The 16,986-nt window shown below is 44.7% G+C and overlaps 1 protein-coding gene across 7 annotated transcripts in view; it reads right to left on the reverse strand.

Moving 5' to 3' along the window:
* aatkb (apoptosis-associated tyrosine kinase b) overlaps positions 1-16,986 on the reverse strand; it is a 321,493-nt gene that overhangs the window by 72,398 nt on the left and 232,109 nt on the right. For 5 of the 7 annotated variants that reach the window (XM_073026299.1, XM_073026298.1, XM_073026292.1 and 2 more), the window contains one exon: positions 9,956-10,006. The exons of 1 other annotated variant lie outside the window; for it this stretch is intronic. In XM_073026299.1, coding sequence (XP_072882400.1) covers positions 9,956-10,006 — 51 coding nt within the window. The remainder of the gene's footprint in view (positions 1-9,955; positions 10,007-16,986) is intronic. One more of the 7 variants, XM_073026294.1, reaches the window with a different exon arrangement.

The raw sequence follows: 16,986 nt of genomic DNA on the forward strand, positions 1-16,986 counted from the left end.
CTAGGAGGTTTCAAGACAGCGAATCGCTCTTTGCTGGACAGCCGAGAAGGTGGCAAAGTAAATATTATTTCCTTACTGTTTACTAGTTCTGTTTTCAGCAGCAACACCACAGCTTTTGCTAAATACCAGCTACTGGAAAGATCCTCTTACATAATCGCTGGTTAACCATGGGATGAATCTTTAAGCTATTTCAGTCTTCAGCTTCACTCGTGCATGGAATCCTGTGTTGTCTTGGGTCCTGCTGCTTCCTAGCCTCCTCGTCCTACACGGAGAACAAATAAAGCTCCTGGACTCTATTACACGAATATCACCCCTCTCCTCTCTCCACTCCAAAACTATAATTACGCTCAACTGCCAGCAAAGTACCGCTGCATGATGAAATGGATAGTCTGCCCAGCATTTTCTTTGGCCAATGCTCTCATGAAGAAGAGCTTGGAGAATTTATCTCCTTTTGCAGACCAGCGAGCAAAGTGTTAGCAAAGTGCACACCACAGGCTGCAGCGAACGCCCGCAAGCTCACTTATTGTTTCATTTAAAATGCCAAAAGCCCCCACAAAAATCCCAACAATGGAAAGTATTTCTTGGCATTAGTCTGGCCTGCGAGGTGACCTCTGGCTAATCTAAATAATGGTGACAGAGAGGTCTTTATAATTTGGCTGCAAACTTTATTCTGCTTTGGTTATCTGAATATCATCAAGCTTTCCTCTGACATTCTAATCACTAAATTCCAAACTTAATTCAAAGGCTTAGTCCTTAAACAGTTCAGCCTAAGATGGAATTAATCTCTGAGTGGGATCTTTACACTAAATATAATTTTAAAGGGTCCAACACAGAGGAACCTTTTTTATACCTGTACAATATTATCAGAGGACCAGTGGTTGCAATTCAGAGTAGTCCAGACAGACGATTGCTTTTGCTTGTGTGGGAACTAGGGATTGCGTAAAACATTTCATACACCGCAGCTCTGAGGGTTGTCACCTTGTTATGGCAGGGAGGTTTGTGAGTTTCGGAGATCCAGAGAGCAATGGTGTCTGGAGATTAGCTCTCGGTAGGGTCACCCATGGTGGTAAGGTCAAGGGGGAGGTTCCAGACAAAGAGCGATCCAACCAGTTCCTCAGTGGTGGAGCTGGTGGAAGATGGTGACACATCACAACAGCAGTGAAAGTGGAGGAAGACTGCAGCAGCGAAGGGTCCCCAGTCGTCTGGCACTCTGAACCCAATCTGTCAATGACTGTGAGGGAGCAGTCCATGTTTCAGCCTCCCGTCGTTAAACAAAGTCACGCACAGGCATTCTCCAGTAAGACAATAATCCCTAATGCCTGGGGTCCATGGATCCCTTGCTTAATGGTATTGGTCCATGGCAAGAAAAAGATTGGGAAGCCCTGACTTAGGGGATTATTCCCTTAATGGAGAATGCCCGTGTGTGAGTTTGTTTAGTGTGGGGAGGCTGATGCATGGTCAGCCAACACATGGTCCTTGACAGATCGGGGTCAGGGTCCAGTGGCGACTGGGGACCCTTCACCACTATAGGTGAACATCATACCCAACTTGAGAGATCATGCTACACATTATTTGGAATTTAGAATTGGCTTATTATTGTCACATTTCTGGGCTGGAAGGGACTGTGTGGTACTGAGATAAAGGGAAAAATTTGTCTTGCCTATTGGTCACATAGATCAAACCATTACACAGTCATGTGTAATGACTTGATTACACAGTCAAATCATTGATAATGTTTATACAGTACTGTGCAAAAGTCTTAGTCACCCTGGAACCCTGATCTCAACATCATCGAGGCTACCTGGGATTATCTGGTGAGACAGGAGGAAGAGAGACAATCAAAGTCTGCAGAAGAACTGTGGTAAGTTCTCTAAGATGTTTGAAGCAACCTACCAACCAATTTTCTTTCAAAATTGCACGACAGTGTACCTAAGGGAACCTACCTACCTTAGAGTAGGTTAAAAGTTTGGCTCAACATTGAGGGCAGAAGGACCTGTAATATGCTATACTGTTCTATGTCAGTCACCCAGTCTCCCTTGCTAGGACAACCCTCTCACTTTAGGAACTGGCCTGAGGAATCTCCTCTGGACTGCCTAGACTGTTACTATGTAAGATAAGGAAAAGGGTAAACATAATAAGACTTAGCCCCGAGCGAAGGGGACTGGATGAACTGATAGTTCTGCTGGATGAAGATGACACAGGCTGGGTTCAGCAGAAGCAGCCATCAGATTAGAGGCTAGAGAGTCCGTTAATGATGAGGTCAAATAAGTAACCCTTTTGTGATCATGGACCTCCTGCTAGTTCAATGTCTAAAGTGTGAAGGGTTTAATGGTGGGAGGGTAAGTCAGAGAGTGTGACTGAACCGATTTGACCATTACCCTCAGGAGGGTAAGTCAGGGTGTGTGACTGAACCATTACCCTCAGGAGGGTAAGATAAAGTGTGTGATTTGAACATTACCCTCAGGAGGGTAAGTCAGGGTGTGTGATTTGAATATTACCCTCAGGAGGGTAAATCAGGGTGTGTGATTTGACTATTACCCTCAGGAGGGTGTCAGAGAGTGTGAATGAACCATTACCCTCAGGAGGGTAAGTCAGGGTGTGTGATTTGAATATTACCCTCAGGAGGTTAAGTCAGAGAGTGTGATTGAACCATTACCCTCAGGAGGGTAAGTCAGGGTGTGTGATTTGAACATTACCCTCAGGAGGGTAAGTCAGGGAAAGTTAACAGGTAGGACATGGGAATAATTTGGGTTCTGTCAGTTTCAGTGCCTGTACCCCACCTAACCTACAAGTTTGTTTAGCCTGAATACTGGGACAGCGCAGGAATGAGGTTGCAGAGATTAGCATGTGGTGCCCAGTGAACAACTGCTCTTCGTAGTGGGCAATCTATGGTCTTCCCCCTTCCGTCAGGCAGAAGACACAAAAGCTTGAAAACTCATCTCATGTTATCAGTTGTATTTATTTATTTATTTATTATTTGTTTTTCTTGTATTTACGGAAGTTGTTTTCTTTTGCACCTTGGCTGTTTGTATGTGTAGTTTTTCACTGATTCTATTGTACTTCTTTGTTCTGCAGGGAACGTCCTCAGGAAAATGAATCTCAGGGTAGAACAGGGTGACACAGGTACTCTGATAATAAATTTTCTTTGACGTTTGAACTGGGGTCAAGGGCAGCTTCTAACCTGCTGTTATGTGATCTGGATTAACTGATGATCTCACAGTCTACCTCATCATGGCCCTTGCAGCTTATTGTCTGTCTGTACTGCACTTTTCTCTGTAAGTGTAATACTACATCCTTCATCCTGGACCACTCTGACATACAGGTATTTATGTATGCAATAAACACACATTCCAAACGTAAACAGGAGAAATTCTGGGATGCCTGATATCCAAGGCAGCACACGCACGCGCACACACGCAAACACACACAGTGCTGGGGGAACTCAGCAGGCCAGGCAACATCTATGGAAATGAACAAACAGTCAATGTTTTGGCCTGAGTCCCTTCTTCCAAAGATAAATACATTGAAGTAGAACAAAAGGAAAGAATGCAGGATGGTGGAGGGAAATTGTTTGAATGATGTGTCCTAATGAAGAGTCTCAGCCCAAAACGTCAACTGTCCATTTTCCTCCATAGTCGCTGCCTGTTCCGCTGGCACTGTGTGTGCATTGATCCAGATTTCCAGCATTCACAGTCTCCAGTGTGTCTATGTGGGGATTGATCTGTCTGGATGACATACAAAACAAAGTTATTTCCTGTACTTCAGTACGTGTGACAAGAATAAAACCATTACTGATTAGATTTGAACATTTTTTAGAGATTTGTTGTCTCAATTCTCAACAGTGAAGACTTTGTGATGTAAACCATGAGCAGTTCTTCCATGAAATATCTCTAGGAAAGATCCTTACTGCCTGTTATGTGCTGGCATGAAGGTCCTTCATCTCTGTATTGTCACACACAGATTTAGAAGGATTCTTCATCACTGTTCCTCTAACAATTTCTTTTTGAAAGGTCAGGGTTGTTGTTCCCGAGCTGAACCCCCGAACCTGGAGGACTGGTGGACCACTCTTGGTCTGTCCTTTATCCTTTGACCTGTTTGGCATGGGTGACCCTGACTCCATTTGACATAGCTCTGCAGGACACTGAGGCACATGCGCCTCCAAAACCTGCGACAAACCTCTTGAAGGTTCTAGCAAAGATAGACTGTGGTAACTCAAGGATACACCCAGTCTGGTTCTTGGCAAAAAAAGCCCTTCAATTTAGGATTGCAGGTTCAGAAGGAGAATATTCTACTCTCAAATCTGTTCTGCTATTACACCGATCTGCACGGAGTCACCCATACTTCTTCTCTACACCCTTTGACATCCTACTAAAGAAAATTCCACTGATTGCAGTCCTGATACTTGTGCTAATCCACAAATGATGGTGCAGCAGACCTGACCTACGGCTCCCTTTGTGGGTGGACCTCCTACACACAACACTGGATGCTATTGTGCTTTAAAGAATAAACGTGGGGTTATTCAGAATCAAGGGCTGCTGAAGCAAGTTCACAATCTGACTCCAATGATGTCAACTCTTTGCAATCTGCCTTAACCTCCTGCATTCCGCTGCTGAAGAATTATTGTGCTGATAAAATGCAACTAAAGAACCATTTTGGAATTGCTCGCTGTTCAGATTCCTGCTGTGGCCATCTGCTGCGAAGTAAATCTCCCTGGAAACTTGTAGAAGTAGGGTGTCTTTTGAAGATTATTTTCCTTTATCTGGACTGTGCATGGAGAGCAATATTTGTAATGCAAGGGAGAGTGTAAGGTCGCTCACCGCAGTTTTTTGACTGCACGTAAGGAGGGTAAGGAGAGTGAAGTCAGTTTTGTTAATGGTCCATGTCTTAATGCCAAAAGTTCTGTGAAACAAAGCCATTGGTAAGCAGAGTCTGTGATGTTGTTTAAAGTGGCAATACACAGCTAGACAACATAGCACATAATACTCAAACTCTAAGGCTAAAAACTAACTTTTAGTTGTCACACGTACATGGATCCCCACAGTAAAATGCATCATTTGCGTCAATGACCAACATGAGGATGCGCTGGGGGTAGCCCGCAAGTGTTGCCAAGCATCTGGTGCCAACACAGCACATCAACAGCATACTGACCCCAGTTTATATATCATTGGGCTGTGGGAGGAAACCGAACGCACCTAGAGGAAACCCACATGGTTATGGGGAGAATGTACACACTTCTGACAGACAGCAGTGGGAATCGAACCCCAGTTACATTACTGTGGTGCCCTGTGGGGAGCTCTGACAGTCAGTATCATTAACTTTAATTTCCACAGTAGGTTCTCCAAAAGGGATGTATCTCAGTGTGAGGAAGACCATTCCGTCCACAGCAAAGGGACCTTACTAACTAATGGAAACATTACACTCAAATTTGGGCAACTTTTCATCATCTTTGGACCAACGCAGTTAAACATCCTACACTTTTCAACGGAAACGTTAATTATCAGTGTAATGGGACTGAATTCCTTCCCAAAAAGGCATTAGTGAACCCAGGCCAAGCACTGGAGGCCCAGAGGGTCCAGTCCTAGCGTTGGGGGTCCGTCTGTGTGTGAGGGGGTAGGAGGGTGGGGATGGGACCTTGTTTAGCTGCTTTTGTCTTGTTTGATTCTGTGGTCGTAGTTGCTTGTGTTGTTCTGTGTTGTGTGCTGGATTTTATCGTTGTTCTGTTGAATCTTCCTGCTGCAGGAAGATTGTTTCCGATGTTGGGGAAGTCCAGAACGAGGAGTCACAGTTTAAGGATAAAGGGGAAGCCTTTTAGGACCGAGATGAGGAAAAACTTCCTCACACAGAGAGTGGTGAATCTGTGGAATTCTCTGCCACAGGAAACAGTTGAGGCCGGTTCATTGGCTATATTTAAGAGGAAGTTAGATATGGCCCTTGTGGCTAAAGGGATCAGGGGGTATGGAGAGAAAGCAGGTACAGGGTTCTGAGTTGGATGATCAGCCATGATCATAGTGAATGGCGGTGCAGGCTCGAAGGGCCGAATGGCCTACTCCTGCACCTATTTTCTATGTTTCTATGAACATCGTGGTGGGCATGCTATGCCGGTGCTGGAACGTGTGGCGACGTGTGCTGGCTGCCCCCAGCACATCATTGGGTGTTGTGGTCGTTAACACAAACGACACCTTTCACTGTATGCTTCGATGCAAATCTGACACCAATCAATATTTTTACATTTGCATTACCTTTAACTCTAGACTGAGTTAATGAACTGAATTTAAAATTGCCTTGTAGTGAGAGAGAGGGAGAGGGAGGTGCGTCTGTGTGGATATGTGTATGTTGTGTGTGTGTGTGTTTCTGTGTGTGTGTGTGTGTGTGTGTGTGTGTGTGTGTGTGTGGGTGTGGTGTGTGTGTGTGTGTGTGTGGTGTGTGTGTGTGTGTGTGGACGTGTGGTGTGTGTGTGTGTGTGTGTGTTTGTGTCTGTGTGAACGTGTGTGTGTGCCTGAGCTCTGTATGTGTGTGCACACGCGTGTGTGTGGTGTGTGTTTATGTGCGTTTGTATGTGTGTGCACATATGGACATGCATGTGCGTGTGTGCGTGCGTGGTGGTGTGGTGGATAGGGAAAGGGGCAGTTCATACTTACTCACAGTTCATCCCAACACTATGATTAGTAAGTCAATAATCTACCTACTGTGACAGTGAACCCGCACTGATGTACAAGTCGACTGTCTATCTACTATCGCAGCGGATCCACACTGATCTACGAGTTGACAATATTTGTTTATGAGTAGTGTTGATGGTAGCAGGACCACCCAGAGCCAGGGAAATTTAAATTTAGGGACAAGTTCAATTATATCAGCAATGTTCTCTGATAACTATTACAGAATGTCACCAATTCCAGGTTGTGATAAATTAAACCAACAGCACATTCTCATGTCCTTAGAGTGATGGTGACTCAGAGATCTCCATGGCACCCTGTATCCTGACCCTGGTGGACCCCACCTTCACAATTGCGTGCTCTTTGCCTTGTGATACCAGTGAATATAGGAGCTGTGGAACACAAACACGAGAAAGCCTGCCAGATGCTAGAAATCCAAAGAAACACACAAAAAAAACTCAGCAGGCCAGGCAGCATCCATGGAAAAGAGTAAACAATCAATGTTTTGGGCTGAGACCCTTCATTAGTCCAGATGAAGGGTCTCAGCCCAAAAGGTCAACTATTTACTCTTTTCCGTAGATGCTGCCTGGCCGGCTGTGTTTCACCAGCATTTTGTGTGTGTTGCCAATATATGAGCTGTGTCCAACGATAATCAGAGATCCACATCAAGAATCCACACTCAGTGGGTACTGTATTAAGTACACCTGCTCGTTAATGCAGATATCTAATCATCCAATCATGTGGCAGCAACTCAATGCATTAAAGCATGTAGACATGGTCAAGAGGTTCAGTTGTTGTTCAGACCAAACATCAGAATGGGGAAGAAATGTGATCTAAGTGACTTTGACCGTGGAATGATTGTTGGTGCCAGACGGGGTGGTTTGAGTATCTCAGAAACTGTTGATCCCCTGGGACTTTCATGCACAATGATCTCTAATGCTTACAGAGAATGGGGCAAAAAAAACAAAAAGTGGCAATTCTGAGGGCAAAAGTGCCTTGTTAATGAGAGGCCAGAGGAGAATGGTCAGACTGGTTCAGGCTGACAGGAAGGCGACAGTAACTCAAAGGACATTACAACAGTGGGTGTGCAGAAGGGCATCTCTGAATGCACAACATGTTGAACCTTGAAGTGAATGGCCCACAGCAGCAGAAGACCATGAGCATACAAAAATATACCTAATAAAGTGACCATTGTGTGTACGTGATGTACGCGAGAGAGGAGTTTGGCGTCTGACACATAGGGACCTTGGTTTTTTCCATTCATTGCTATGCTAATCAGGCAATGTGTATTTAAACATTGGTTTGCCACGGTGAGATAGGGTGTTATTTACTCGATGTTATTATTCAGGGCTTTCCGAATCATGCATAAATTTGGGATATTACTTGTTCAGCAAGAATAGGGCACAAACTATTGGTGATGAAATGGGATTTGTGACTCGAGAAGAAATAAGAACTGTGTTTAGTTCTTAAGTATTTTTTGAAAAGTGAAGTGGATCTGTTGTCTAGTAATCTATCATGCATTCTACACTCAATAGCCACTTTATTAGGTACATCTGTAAATAGTACCTGCTCATTAAAGCAAGTATCTAATGAGCCAATCACGTGGCAGTAACTCAATGCACTAAAGCATGCAGACATGGTCAAGAGATTCAGTTGTTGTTCAGACCAAACATTAAATGGGGAAGAAATTTGATCTAAGTGACTTTGACCGTGGAATGATTGTTGGTGCCAGATGGGGTGGTTTGAGTATTTCAGTAACTGCTGATCTCCAGGGATTTTCATGCACAACAGTCTTTCAAGCTTACAGAAAATGTGTGGAAAAAAATCCAGTTCTGTGGATGAAGAAGCTGTGTTAATGAGAAAGATTAGAGGAAAATGGCCAGAGTAGTTCAAAAGGACAGGAAGGTGGCAGTAACTCAAATAACTGAATGTTACAACAGTGGTGTGTAGAAGAGCATCTCTGAATACACAATACACTGAACCTTGAAGGCTACAGCAGCAGAAGATCACACCGGCTTCCATTCCTGCATCGCCACTGAGCACATTTTCACATCTCCAAACATGGGCCATCCATACCTAATAAACAGGGTCTGAATTACAGATGTTCATAAATTGATTTAAGCTGGAAAATACTCAAAATAATTTGATATGGCACCCACACCTCATCAGTAATATTTTGCATTAACGTTCTGAGTCATTTACCCAAACTAATTCAGTTTGTACATTGTCCTCAAATCCTTAGATTCTTAAACTCCTTAAACTAGAACCAGCAGATTGAGTGGCAAGTGCTTGCTTGTCCGAAGTTGATGTCTCTTTTCAAATGTCCAATAAATTTCCAAAGCAAAGCTGTTTCCTCTTGAAAGAACTTGGGGTGGTTGTCTTATCGCACCTGCAGTTGGACTGTGTGCAGTCCCGTCATCAAAAATTCTCACTGTCTTGTCTTTCTCATGGGTGCAAGCTTTCTACAGTTAATTAATGCGATGAATGGAAAGCTTGGCGGCCGGAGCGTGGAATCAATATCCGCAGGACTCGGGAATTATTGAGTAGTATTCCAATACTGAAATATGCACATGCATGCAATAGAGAGTCTGTATGTCCTTTCCCTGCATATGAAAAGACACTTATACAGGAGATAAAGGACACACAATTAATCCTGTGTTAAATATCTATCCTAAAGTACTGGCCGCCGATAAAATAAGGAACTTTATTGTGAGAATCAATTAATCTACAATATAAGCCACAGACAGGGTACACAAAAAATATAGACAGTTCTAAGTTACGAACTATGAACTGAACCAACTTACAGCAAATGATACAGGGCAAACAGTTCAATTTATGGCAGCAGTGGGCTTTGAGAAAGAACCAGTTTTAACGAAATGGAGGCTACTTTACCCAGCATTCTCAGGGGCGGAGAAGCCGCCCTACCTCAGGCCATCAGTCTTGGTTATTGAGCAAGCCCTCTGCTCCTCTGAATTCTGGGTAAAGTACGTCCCATACTACTGCAGTGATTCGACTCCCACAGAGAAATGATTTGTGAAGGCCGTTACCAAGATGTTTGTAAGTTACAAAATCCTTAGCATTTTTGTAAATAGTAAAGATAAAGCATTGATTTAGTTTGCTGAATATTGAAATAACTCTCAGATTTTCTTGATGAGTAAACTAACCCATGATCTCTGTCTCGCAACAGAAGATGTAACAATCATTTCAATACCTGCATTACACAAGCAAACAGTTGCCAGCTCTCTGACCGCAACCCTCCATCCCTCCAAAGCCAGTGTTCTAATCATTGCTATGATACGTACTTTGAGCTTTCCTACCTTTTGGCTGTAATTTTTGACTGCAGAGGTCGGCTCCTGTGGGAATGAAGATGAAGAGATGAAATTTCCGAGACAAACAATGCATTGGCTTTGAAGATAGTGCGAGTCGTAACTGTAAATGAGGCAGGGGATGTAGGCGAAGCAAGTTGACGCAGGTGTGCAGCTTGAAGCAGGGGAGAGGCAGTCATACGCGAGTGGAAATCAGAAGGAGAGGCAGGAGGTTACTTGTGAAGGCACCGTGGTCACCGATTTTGCAGGGTGCGGTTTAGTCTCAGTCAGATTCTGACAGCGTCTCCCAAACCCATAACCTCTACTTCCAAGAGCTCCGAGGGCAGCGGATTATGGGAACACTGCCCCCTGCAGCTTCCCCTCTGAATCACACCTCATCCCGATTTGAGATTATTGTTAGGGGGCGAGGAGTCCTGGAACGCCTCTCCTCGACAATACCTTCACCAAGAATGCAGCGGTTCGAGAAGGCGGTTCCCCAAGAGCAATAAAATCTGCGGTCATCAGCAACATCCACATCGCAAAAAAGAGAACGGCAGTAATGCCCTGTCCAATTAGGACGAGTTACTTTTAAACGTTTGGGCCCGCAGTCAGATCAAGATGTGGAGCGTTTGTTTTTGGATTTTGACATAATTTTTCACGAGGGAAAAAACCAGTTCTGGGAAATCCCCTATTCCCCAGCTGTTTTCTCAAAGGCGGGACCTCAGCTGAAACATGGCGAACCAGGTCTGGGTGCAGGGCTACAGGAAGGAGGTGATTTTGGGGGCAGAGGTTATTCGGAAAGGTAACAGAGATGAGGGACCTCAGTTACCTGGAGCTGATGCTGTTCTCCTGGGAGTAAAGGAGATAACGGGAGGAAATAATACAGATCTTTCGAACCATGAACTTGTGGTGGGGGTGGGTGGGGGGGAGAGGAAGGATTTTTTTCCCACTGGGAAAAGTTCCAGGATCCAAGGACGCAGATTTAAGTTATTGATGCTGAATTGCCAGATCTCCTTTGTTGCTGTGGAAGGTGGTGCCTTCCACAGAGATGGTGAAACTCTCTGGGAAGTGTCCACTCTAGCTGGAGAGGTAGAGTCATTTAATATAATCGGAGCAAAGATTGATGGGTACTTGGACTCGATGGGTGTCAGATATTAAAGGAAATAAGTGGGGAAGTAGGAATGTGGCCAAGATCAGTGCAACCATCACATTCTGGGATGGTGGAGCAGGTTACAGAGGCAACGTGGATAATTCATGATTCAATTTCTTCTTATGGCAACTAAAAACCTAGTTGTGTGTGTGTGGGGGGGGGGGGGGGTGGAGAGGATATCTGTGGGCGTGGTACAGGTTTGCCCAGTTGCAACAAATGCACAGCCATGGAGCAAAACTTGATTGTGTTTAAAATTTGAGACTTTTGGTGCAAAGTTTCCAAGATTTCAATTTTCTGGACTGCGGCCCCATTCCTTGCTGAAGCTGGGTCACCATGCCTTAATTGATAAAGACAAAGAGCACAGATGAAGGAAGGACCTCGACAGGTGGGGAAAAAGTTGGGTGTTTTAATGGGGGAAGGGTTTCTAAATCTGGTTGCTAATTCTAATTTTACCGTGTCAAAGAATTGGGAAATATCTTCCTCAATACAAACAGGCCACTGTGGCATAATTGACCTTCAGTTCTGCCTCAGTACAAGGCTTGGTTTCAATAAAGCAGATGCGGTCTGCACAGGCAAGGAATGAGCTCTGGTAACAAGGAGCAAGAAGCTGTAAGAGAGAAACCTCAGCACTGAGCTGACAAGCCCGTACCCTTGTTCTCTTAACCTCTACCCACCCACAATCTGGGTCCCTTCTTTATTTGTAAAGGGGTCCAGACAAGGTGCTGCCCTCAGAGTAAGAAACATCAGGGACTCCCCCCAAGATCATTAACCACCCAAGTGTGTCAGCAGAGCTGAAAGGGGGAGGGGGCAGCTCGTTTCACTCCTAAAAGCAGACAGCAGTAGAGGGGTGGAGAGTGGCGGGGTGGGGTGGTGGGGAAGAAGAGGGTAAAGCTGATCTTCAGGAGGGTGCCTTGCAATGGCAAACAGAATCCAAACACCAGGAGACTGCAGACACTTCCTGCGTTGCAAAGGACAAGGCCCATGCTGAACGGTTATGAAAATGCAAGACTGCAGATGAAAGGAGCAACGTAAAGTGAGAGTGAAGGATGGCAAAGGAAAGGTTGGAGCGACAATGGTCAGCCACAAAACACTCTACAAGTCATATATATCTCCCAGTCTCTCTCCTTACCGTTCTCTCTTTTGTGCCTAACATCTTCAGTCCCATGATCTAAACCAGCTCCCTGAGTCTCTGCCCTCTTCTGTGTTTTCTTCCTGACTTACCCTGACATTGATCGCTCCAAATGAGGCCCCTCACTTGCCTTGGACCCTGAGTTCTGCCAGACTTTTTCCACTATGACCCGTTATCTCTTCCAATATCATCAAATCAAACAAGGTAACACGCTGCAATGCTCCGCTAAACCATATTACCAGATTAGTAACCCAGAAACTGCGACTAACAAACCAGAGATGTGAGTTCAAATCCTGCCATGGCAGCTGAAGGATTGCAATTGTTAAAAAAAAGATAATCTGGAAGATAAACATATCTAGTCTTAGTAATTGCAGTAAAAACAACTGAATTGTTAAAATAACATACACAAAATGCTGGAGGAATTCAGCAGATCCGGCAGCATCTGTGGGGAGGTGTGAAGTCAACGTTTTGGGCTGAGACCCTTCATCAGGACTGGAAAGGAAGGGGGAAGAAGCCAGAACAAGAATTTGGGGAGGGGGAGGAGGAAGGAGTACAAGGTGGCCGGTGGTAAGTGACACCAGGCAAGGGGGAAGGCAGGTGGGCCGGGGAGGGAGGACGAAGTGAGGAGGTGAGAGATTAGAGATGATAAAGGTAAAGGAATGAAGAGGAAGGAAACTGATAAGTTAGGAGAGTGGACCACGGGAGGAAAGGGAAGGAGGAGGGGCACCAGAGGGAGGTGTTCGGCAGGTGAGAAGAGAAGGGGTAAGAGGGGAGATAAAATGGGGAAATGAAAAAAAGTGAAGGGAGGGCAAGGAGAAATTACCTGAAGTTCGAGAAATCAATGTTCATGCCATCAGATTGGAGGATATTCAAATGAAATATAAGGTGCTGTTGCTCCAGCCAGAGTGTGGCCTTGTCGTGGCAGTAGAGGAGGTCACGGACTGTCAGTGAATTTGTTTCTTTGTTTAAATAAACATGGTTTACTAACATCCATCATAGGAAAAGATCTTTCATCCTTTGTCAGGCCAATATTTTTTGACACAGGAGGAGGACATTCAGCCCATCGAATGTATACTGGCTATCTGAGAATTTCCATCAATCCCATTCAGGTACAAACCAGAACAATGTGATTGACTCTTAACTCTTCTCTGAACTTCTCCAGCATATCCCTAAATTGTACACAAATTGCCTCATTACATCAGCAGGGTCAAGAAGGGACCAACTTTCCAACGACAATCCGGGATTGGTGATAAACGCCAGCCTTAACAGTGATGCCAAGATCCTGAATATGAATAGATTAAAGAAATGATGTTGTTTCTCTTATCTCATCATAGTCCTGCTCCTTTCATCCTGCCTTTTTTGCCATGATCTTTGACCTGGCACCACCAGCACTGTCCATCCCGGCTGCTTCTCCTGAAGCATGCAGCAGTTTACAGGAAATGGTTGCAAATGGGTTAAGCACAAAATGCAAGTGGGAGACTGGGCAGAGGAATGCTATCCTTCGTTATTTCTGTTCAAACTGGTCCTGGTATGGCAGCTTCTCCGCCCACGACCGCAGAGAGTTATCAAGCTCAGCATGTCATGGAAGCCAGCCTCGACTCCATGTCCTCGGTGTACACTTCTCACCGTCTCGGTCAACTACCCACCCACCCTGGACATTCTCTCTTCTCCCCTCTCCTACTGGGCAGTAGATACTAAAGCCTGAAAGCATGTACCACCAGGCTCAAGGACCGCTTCTGTCCCACTGTTGTACGATTATTGATGATGAGATAATAAGACACTGGAACAGAATTAGGCCATTCACCCATTGAGTCTGCTTCTCCTTCCATCATGGCTGATTTATTATTCCCTTCAACCCCACCCTCTTGCCTTCTTCCTGTAAACTTTGACATTCTTAAAAAAGGAAGAACCTATCAACTTCAGCTTTAAATATACCCAATGATTTGGTCTTCACGGTCATCTGTGACAATGAATTTCACTGATTCACCACCCTTGAGCATATGGACTTGACCTCACAATCTACTTTGCTATGACCAGGCACCTTATAGTTTACCTGCAATGCCCTTTCTCTGAGACTCTAGCATCTTATTCTGCACTCTGTTGTGTTTCATTTTCTCCTGTGCTGCCTCAATGCGCTGTTGTAATTAAATAATCTGCATTGGCTGCCGAACAAAGAAGTTATTTTAAAATTGTGCCTTGGTAACAAGGGGGGATCTTTCAGTTCCTTCCTCTCAGATTGTGACAAGAATATGAGAAAAAATAAGAGATACCACAACCCAACTAAGATCTGAAAGTGAGTAATGTTCATCTTCTCTGTAATTGCACAGTCAAACTCCCCCGTCATAAGTTAAAAAGCTTTAGATGAAGAACATTGTTCCATATACATCTTCCAGCTGTGCTTACAGTGAATGAGACAGTGATTACACTGTGGTCTGCAGAACGAGATACAACATATAACGATCTCTTTCTTAATGACTGTCTATTCCTTTGTGTGCAACTAAATGGGAATCATGTTTATTTTTACTTTCAGTATCTACTGTCTAAATTGCTACTCATTTCACAGAATCTGGCACTGGGACAGAGTCGGCGCTTTGCTGCGTATCTTTGCCAAATTATTCATGAACACTCTGGCAAGACTTTGGGCTCCAGTTAACCTACTGCAGATATCAGGGAGGAGGCTATGCGGCATCCACACCAGGACCACCAACAGACTCAAAAAACAATGACTTTCCCCAAGCAGTGAGGTTGATCAACATCTCCACGCACTGACCCATCCCTCCACACCCCCCACCACCACTACCTTATCATTTCCTGTCAGAGGCACCTTATGTACAGACACTTCTGTACCTAGCATCACTCTGTGTACATATAATCAATCTATGCATATAAACTATCTTATGTATTTATATTTACTGTGTTTATTATTGTGTTCTTTATCTTACTGTGTTTTTTTTATGCTGCATTGGATCCAGAGTGACAATCTCCTTTACACTTGTGAACTGGAAATTACTTTAAACAAGGCGAGCTCATCAGTGTAGGAAGTTTCAAGCCTCAGCAACATCTCTGCCGTTCCTCCCACTAAAGAACAGGCTCCTTGTCTCTCGGCCAGGGCAGGAACATAAGTAACTGGCATGAAGAGTGAGCTTTGATAAGTTTGTGATTCTATTAAGATTCAAGATTCAAAAACTTTATTGTCATTCTAATCGTACATCAGCTCTGCAGGGCAGAATGAGACAGCGTTTCCCAGGAGCAGTGCAATCATAACATAACAAACGCAACACTAAATAATAAACTTAACAATAAATAGTAAAACACAACAGCCACATGTCAGTTAAAAACAAGTTATAAGGGTCCAGTGCAAGTTAAAAGTCTCCAAAGCAGAGTCAGGTAGAGCAGCTATTTAGCAGTCTGACTGCCTGTGGGAGGAAGCTGTTTAGTAGCCTTGTGGTTTTAGTTTTGATGCTCCTGTAACGTTTACCTGATGGCAGAAGAATACACAGTTCATGGAGAGGGTGTGAGGGGTCTTTAATGATGTACCATGTCTTCTGGAGGCATAGACTCTGAAAGAGGTCTTGGACAGAAGGTAAGGAGACCCCAATAATCTTCTCTGCTCCCCTAACCACCCTCTGCAAGGCTTTTTTGTCGGCAGCACTGCAGCTGGAGTACCAGGTTGTGATGCAAAAGGTCAGCACACTCTCAACCACTCCTCTGTAGAATGTAGTTAAGATGTTAGTGGGGAGTGATGCTTGTTTAACCTTCCTCAAAAAGTGCAATCTCTGCTGGGCTCGTTTCACAATCCCAGTGGTGTTCCTGGACCAGGTGAGATTGTCCGAGATCTGCACCTCAAGGAACTTGATGTTTTCCACTCTCTCCACTGTGGAGCCGCTGATGCTGAGGGGTGTGTGCTCAGGCTGAGACCATCTGAAATCGACGATCATCTCCTTGGTTTTGGTGACATTAAGCATCAAGTTGTTGTCACTGCACCAGCTCTCTAGGTGTTTGACCTCCTCCCTGTACATTGTTTCATCATTTTTGCTGATGAGCCCCACCACTGTGGTATCATCAGCAAATTTAATGATCAGGTTCTCCTTGAATCTGGCTGCACAGTCATGTGTTAGCAGTGTAAACAGCAGTGGGCTAAGCACACAGCCTTGTGGGGATCCAGTGCTCAGAGTGTCGAAAGGGTTCAGCATTTCTGAAAAGAGCGATGGTGACTAACAGCTATAATAGCAATATGGCTCAGAACTGAGCAACGCACACGTGCACACTCACAATGCTGGAGGAACACAATGAGCCAGGCAGCCTCTGTGGAAGAAAATCCACAGGAGGAAACCCACACGATCATGAGGAGAATGTAGAGACTCCTTACAGCCAGCGGCGGGGTTGAACCCGGGTCACTGACTCTACCCCACTGGGTGTTCCTCGTTTGTTTACGTATCCTGCCCAACTGGCGAAATTTGTACTTTATTATCCATTTTGCTAACCAGGAAACTGTACCGTTACCAGCCCTTTAACTTTCTAAGTTTCCCCTCACCTGGTTCTTGCCCCCACACCAGTGCTTTGATTCTCTCTATCGCCAGCGTCATGTATAAGAACATTCAATATTGCCAGTCAAGAGGGAATAAGACACCACTGCAACAGGAGAGGACTGGGGGGTCTGCAGGGGACAAAGCAGGGACTGAGAATCCCTGTGCAGTCGTTCGGTGCGGGCCGAATGGCCTAATTCTGCTCTTGTGTCTTGTGGTCTTT

This window comes from Hemitrygon akajei, chromosome 22 (assembly GCF_048418815.1).
Source record: "Hemitrygon akajei chromosome 22, sHemAka1.3, whole genome shotgun sequence".
NCBI classification, from domain to species: domain Eukaryota; kingdom Metazoa; phylum Chordata; class Chondrichthyes; order Myliobatiformes; family Dasyatidae; genus Hemitrygon; species Hemitrygon akajei.